General features: G+C 45.9%; 1 protein-coding gene across 1 annotated transcript; it reads right to left on the reverse strand.

Annotated features, from left to right (window-relative positions):
- Positions 1-4,346: 4,346 nt before the first annotated feature.
- Positions 4,347-5,696, reverse strand: LOC309839542 (DDB1- and CUL4-associated factor 12-like protein 2; the record flags this gene model as incomplete). Its single annotated transcript, XM_082681318.1, has 1 exon — positions 4,347-5,696. One exon carries the CDS (start codon positions 5,694-5,696, stop codon positions 4,347-4,349), a length of 1,350 nt encoding a protein of 449 aa, XP_082537444.1.
- Positions 5,697-6,821: the final 1,125 nt, after the last annotated feature.

A 6,821-nucleotide genomic window follows, 5' to 3' on the forward strand; every position in this document is an offset into this window, starting at 1 on the left:
AAATATAGATTTTTCTTTATTTACAACAGCAACATTTGGTAGATTTCCCTGACCTTCTTTTGGTTAATATGACTCATTAGGAAAATTTATAATAAAAGTTGATCATTACCAAATGAAAAAATGAAATATTACTTTTGGGTGGTCACTAAGTAGTGTTTACTATTCACTAAACAAACATTCATTTGGTCATCCGCCTACAAGTCATTAATTTCCTACTATGTGCCAGACATATAGTAATGCATATGTATATATCTATGTGCAGACCTATTAAATATAGGTGGGTTTTGGAATGAGAACCAGAAGACCTTGCTTCTGAGATAGTACACCCCTCCCAGCCTCTCCCAAGTACCATTTCTATAGCGATGATTCCTACATCTGTAGCTCTAGCCCTAACTTCTCTTATGAGCCTCAGAATCATATTTCTAACTACCAACCAGACATTTCTATCTAGAAATCCCACAGGCACTTCAAATTTCACAAGGTCAAATTGTAACAGTCCTGTATGTATGCATGTCCGTGCTCATACATGCCAGGCACTCACAATGTACTTTCAAACCAATATTAACTCTGCCCACTCTTATTTTACTTGCCAGACCCAGCTCAAGTATTGACTCTTCTGGGAGCTCTCCATGACCTTTCTAGCAGAATTAATTGTTACTCTCTCCATATTCTCGTTGTACATACTATATACCCTTAATACAATATTTACTTTTTCTTGTCATTAGTGAATTTTTATAATTAATGAATTAGGTATCTTTTGCCTTTGCTACATCATAAACCTTTATGGCAGATGTACTGTTTCATTGTTGCTGTCTCATTTTTGTGTCTGAATGGATTAATTTAAAAACACTCAAATAAAATGGTGTTTTTACAAGGAAATTCTGTTTCAGTAGGTCTGAGCTGAGACTTGAGGGTCATGGCAACATCCTGTAGCCACACTGCCCTTTCAGTGATACCACACTCCAATGATAGATGTTCCTGGGTTTGCAGCAGTCCAGTAGTGGGAAATACTTTTAGGCAGCCCTTTCAGCAGCTCTTAAAATAACACCCCTTAAAGCAAACACCTATGGCCTATGAAGCCTTTCTTTGACTTTAGTACATGTCGTTCTCACTGAACTGCATCCCTGAGCAGCTCATATGGTGACATGTTTAATGTAGCTGGGTTACCCAAGGCTTGCAGAGATTAGGCAGCTGTCAGTAAAACATTCGGGAGGGCTTTGTGAATTGCTTTCTAAAATCATTCTAAATTAGCAATTAATGGAAAAATTTTGACAACTTGTTCAACGCGGAGTACAGTCGGATAAAAATCAACCTCTGGAGAATTCAACACTGTTTATCATTAATGCTAGAGTATATTTAACAGATAAATTTTTTCCAGAGTAGTCATCTCAATTTATTTCAGTGGATATCCTTGATTAGTAAATTCTTTCTCCCCCCTTTAAAGAAAATTTAGAAATTATCTCATCCATATAGTAAAGGGGAGGAACAAACTTGGGGAGGAATATATGAATATGTAGTTAGGGATAAATGGAATTAATCTTTTTTTATGCATTGTTATAAGTAACTAACGTTTTTCAGGGAACAGTGATAGGTTATTTGTACTTAGAGACATGTATTCCATTGTTTATTTTAAGTGAACTATATGCATGGGTTCATTGAAATGCTGGCATGGTTACTTTTTCAATTACATTTTCAATTATTTCACACTCACAGGTTACACAATTAATTGTACTTCTGTAGATCACTTTGACCCAGAACTAGAAAATATTTCAAAATAATTAAACTTTACTAATATAAATACGTACAGACTTAGGCTATCCAGTTTTTTAAAAGGCTAGCCATGTGATTTGGCATCAAGGAGATACACCCTAAATTGAGAAAGTTAACAGTGAGTGAGTGATGAAGTTAAGGGCTAAGCCAGAGAACAAATCAGGGTAGAGATGTTCCTTCTATTTCTTGATAATACGTCACGTAGAAAGCGTCACTTCCTCTGAAAATGTTCTCCCAATGTCCCAAAACGATGACAAAGTACCATAAAAATACCCTATAACCTACAAGAAGACAGGCAGTGAATACTTTGGTGAAGTTCTTGGGTAATGTTTGAAAAAGTTTTCAGCAAATACACACACACACACACACACACACACACACACACACACAAAGTAGAAAGAGAAACTGCCTACAAAAAAGATCTTTCAAAACTAATTTTGTAAAAAACAAAATATTTTAAAGGAATCTTCAAACTTAAGTATTTGCAGGTGGAAATACTAAATTCCAGTGCCATCTAAAATGTATACATTTTCCTTTATCTTCTGGTATCACATATGGAAAGTTTATGAATGGATAAGCACCATGGCCTGACCTAGAAATGAATTAGGGCAAATTTTACGGTAAAAAGGCAGGAAAACAACAATATTCTATACTATTTAAGAGTAAAATTTTTACTCTTATTTATGCATTTACTTATTTTTTCATAGCCTTGAACTTTAGGTCTCCAGAGGCAAATACATTCATTCAGTAAATATTTACTGATTGCCTATGATTTGCTAGGCATTAGTGGAGAAATGTGAGAATATAAAGATGACACTTACATTCTCTGCTCTTAAGACACTTATAACTGACTTGGAGACACATACATGCACACAAATACATTTTACTGCTATATAACAACAACTATATAAACCTGTTAAAACAATCTCTGTAAACAAAAACTGCTTTTTTTCCCTGTATTTCTTAACTCCCTTTTAGTACCACTCAGTATATTACTCAGTTGGTTCAGATTTGCAATTGAACAGCATGTAGTGGACACCAAGCCAGCATCTGAGTGCCAAAACATTTAAGGAAAAACAGACATGCCACAATACTAATACAAGGTCAGTACAACCTGGCCAGTTGTGAGGAAGGGCCAGTCTCCCCTCTCACTTCCAATATTCTCACATATGGAGAAGTACAACCTGTTTTCCTAACAATCCATGCTTTGTATTTGTCTATGCTCCAAAGTATCGATACTTTTCTTCAACCTAATCCCATTTACTTTTATTTTCCACCCCATCTTCTTGAAATAAACTTCCTGTGTCCTTGATAATCGTATATTATTATATTGAGGGTCATAACATCACTACTATTTTTTAACAATATATTTATTCTACTTTAGGTAAGAATCTTTGAAATTGACAAAATTAAATCTTAATAAATTGGACTTTACAAATTAAGAATCTTATCAGAAGGAGTTGGGACGGGCTCATTTTCCTTTTTTGCAGTTTTTTCCTGTGACTTTAACGGTTAAGCAGAATTAGAAAATTTAAGTATGTTCAAATATAATATTTGGTATTGAAAACAGCAACAGCAAAAATATCCAGTCTATACCCTGCATCAGTATACATTCTGCCCAGCCTGCAATACGTTCTACATTTTCACACTTGGAATCCCTGTTTTGAATGATGGCACTGAAACTCTGTGCAAGTTCCTTAACAAACATTCAAATATACTCACAAGTCTTAATAGTACTAAGGCAAGAAGTGAAAAAATACATATTCATTTATGGGTTTTGGAATGAGAAAACTTAAATAAGGGTTTAAGGAGAAAAAGATTGATTTGGTTTTCAGATTAACTCTAAACATTCAATCAGCAGAGCCCCTGCGTTCCTAAAGTGTTCTGACCAAATGAGATTCTGGTACAAAAAACAAGATTGTATAACAACTTTTTTTTCAAAGTGAATGAAGTTTTTGAAAAGCCTGTTTAGCACCAACAACTTACAAACTACAAACATGAAGACAATTTACAAATGGAATGCTTCCAAAAGCCGCTAATCTAGAACTTGGAATGCATCCTCCCACTGGAACAATGCTATAAAACGACAGCTAGCTTTCCAGAACAGATGTGCAAACTGTTTTTAAGAGTGTTCTTAATATACCATCTATCTGCACTGAAAAATAACCAAAACAGCATCATCGTGATACTAGTAACAAAAAAATAATAAAAGAAAAAGAAAATATACATAATTGTAAAACCATGACTGCCTGGCCTTCAAGAGAGAATATGTAAATGACTCAGAGTGAACAGATCTAAGAATGTCAAAAATTTTTGTATAATTCGAAACAATAGTGTTGGACAGGTGTAGAAAATTATTAAAGCAAAGTTTTGACTGCCTGAAGGACACCTCACTCTCTAGCCCGCCCTCTTTCTTTCTCTCTCTTTGCCTAACACACTGAGCAGAGGTAAGTTGGGCCCTTTCCACCTGGAAGATAAAAGCCACACAGAGTAAAAGCACAAACACAGAGTGAAGGAGGAAATCGAGAGGGGACCGGAAGGTGTATCTGGGCACTTTGAGGACACAGAGGCCATCCTTAGCTCCAGAGGCCGGCATAGTTCCCGTGGAGGCCGGAAGGGAGAGGCCCCCCAGCGACGAAGAGCTTCATCTCGGGCCAGTTGTAGCAGTGCGTGTAGAGCGCGTTGGGGAGCTCGCCGATGCCACCGAAGTAGTTCACCCACAGGTCATCGTGGTTGAGCCAGCCTCTGCCACAGGTGAGCTTGAGCTTCCTCCCTGCGGGCCCCGGAGAGAAGTGCGGGCTGGCCGAGGCCCTCTCCTCCAGGAACGTCTGCGCGCGGATGTCATAGAAGAGCAGGCAGCCGTGGCCCGTGCCCACGGTGACGATGTGCTGGTAGAAGCTCAGGGAGCGCACACCCGTGCCGCCCTCTCGGGAGCACAGGGGCCGGATGTTCTGCTGGCGCTGCCGCGGATCCAGGAAGGAGACGTGGGACTGGGAGCCCACCGCGTACAGGGACAACTCGTCGCAGTAGGTCAGGCACACGTTCTCTCGGCAGTAGGGCAGCCTGATGGACAGCAGCCTGGACAGGTTGCTCTGGGCTTTCCACAGGTGGAAGTAGCCGTCCAGGGACACGGCTCCCAGCTCCTGGTTCTTGCCGCTGAAGGCCAGGGCCCGCACCTTGCGGTTACTGGGGTTGGTGCTGGCCCTGGGGATGGTCTCCACGTCCCTGGGACGGATGTGGGCGTACAGGGGGAGGCCCGCGTCGTTGTGCCAGGCGATGCTGCCGTGGAACATGTCGGGGTCCATCTTCCAGAGCGCCACGGTGCCGTCGCGGGAGCCACTCACGGCCACCGTGTCGCTCATCCAGGCGATGGCGAAGATCCAGTCCTTGTGGCCGTGGCGGTCGCCCAGGCACACGGGGTCCAGCGTGGGCAGCTGGTAGACGGCCAGGCTGTTGGGGTTCTCGCCCCCGGTGGCCAGAAGCGTCTTGGAGGGATTCAGCTGGATGGCGTGGATGCCGCAGCTCGGCTGGGCGCGGGCCGACGCGGGCCCGCGGTCCCGCATCAGGGGGATGCGCGTGATGTGGCCCGACTGCACGTCCACCACGAAGAGCGTGTTGCACTTGGTGCCGCACACCACCTGCCTGGCGTTCAGCCACTGCGACGCGAACACCTTGTTGAGGGTGCCCAGCGCCAGCTCGCGCTCCCTCAGCAGCTCGGGCAGCTTCCGCACCGCGTAGCCGCGCAGCTTGCCCTCGAAGCCCGGGAGCCCGGCGCGGCCCCGCGCCCCCACTTCGCGGCCCTTCAGGTAGTGCAGCAGCGAGCGCAGCGCCGCCGGCCGCTTGGGCTTCTTGGGAGGCAGCGGCCCGTCCCCACCCGCCGCGAGCGCCGGCGCTTTCCGCTTCCTGCTACCTGTTTGCCTCGCCATGGTGGACGGCGGGCGAGTGGCGGCGGCGGCGGGGGACCGGGGCGGCCGCGCGGCGCGGAGCCAACAGAGTCCGGGGCGCGGCGGCGACGAAGGCGAGGGCGGCCGGGCCGGGCGAGGAGAGGTGGCCGGGGGGAGCGGAGCGCAGGCGGCGCGCGGCGGCTAGGTGGCGGCACGAATCGAAGCGAGGGCGGGAAGCGCCACCGCTGGCGCGGCGGGAGCGAAGTCGGTGTGGGACGAGGACGACGCGGGGGTCGAAGGTGAGGGTTCGGAGGCGGCGGGGGGGAGCGGGCGGGGAGCTGGTGGGAGGGAGGACACGCCGGCTGCGTGGATGGATTTGTTGGGCCTGGGATGTGCTGGGGGCCTCGCTCTAGGACCCTGAGCTGGCCATGTGCTTCTGACCTAGCTCCCCACTAAATGACTGGGGATATTTTGCCACTCTTAGAACAGCAGCCGGGCAGCCCCTCTGCTGGAACCTAAACAGTTTCAACCAAATAGAGGTACATATATTTTTTCTCCTCAAATTGAGGTCTCTGATCTCCTGCAGTGCAGTGGCCTGAAGGATGCCTTCTGAATGCAGATCCCCGGGGCCCCACACTCTGGTCAGGGAAATGTCTGGGACACCTTGATCAGGTACTGCCTTGAGAATATGGCAGGCTGAGCTGACATGGGAGAAAGGATGTTCCGTGGAGGTGCTCGCTTCCATTGTAACTCAGAGCCCTGAGAAGGTGGAGAGGAAGTGTCAAGGGGAGGGGCAGCTTCCTCCCTGCTCCTAGGTACTGTCCTCAACTCTCAGTCCCAGAGTCTCATGTGCTTGGGCATAGTCCCCCGGGGCTTTAGGGAGAGGTCCTGAGGGATGGACAAGACTTTCACAAGCAGACATGAAGATAAAGAACCTTCCAGAAGGAGGCAACCACAAGGACAAATGATGAACAAGTATAAGCGTTCAGAGGGAGGGCTTAATCTCCGGAAGTGGGTGTTTCATGCTTTGCTCTGCTGTGTCAGGGCAGCCAGTCCAGTGGCAGGCTCGTAGCCAGGCATGCTCAGTTACACAGTGATAATGTGGCTCTATGAGGCTGGTGGTTGATACCCATTCTGCACACACACCTCTCCTCCTAACAAAAATAT

The sequence above is a fragment of the Grampus griseus genome (assembly GCF_964374135.1).
Source record: "Grampus griseus genome assembly, chromosome: X".
Classification (NCBI taxonomy): Eukaryota; Metazoa; Chordata; class Mammalia; order Artiodactyla; family Delphinidae; genus Grampus; species Grampus griseus.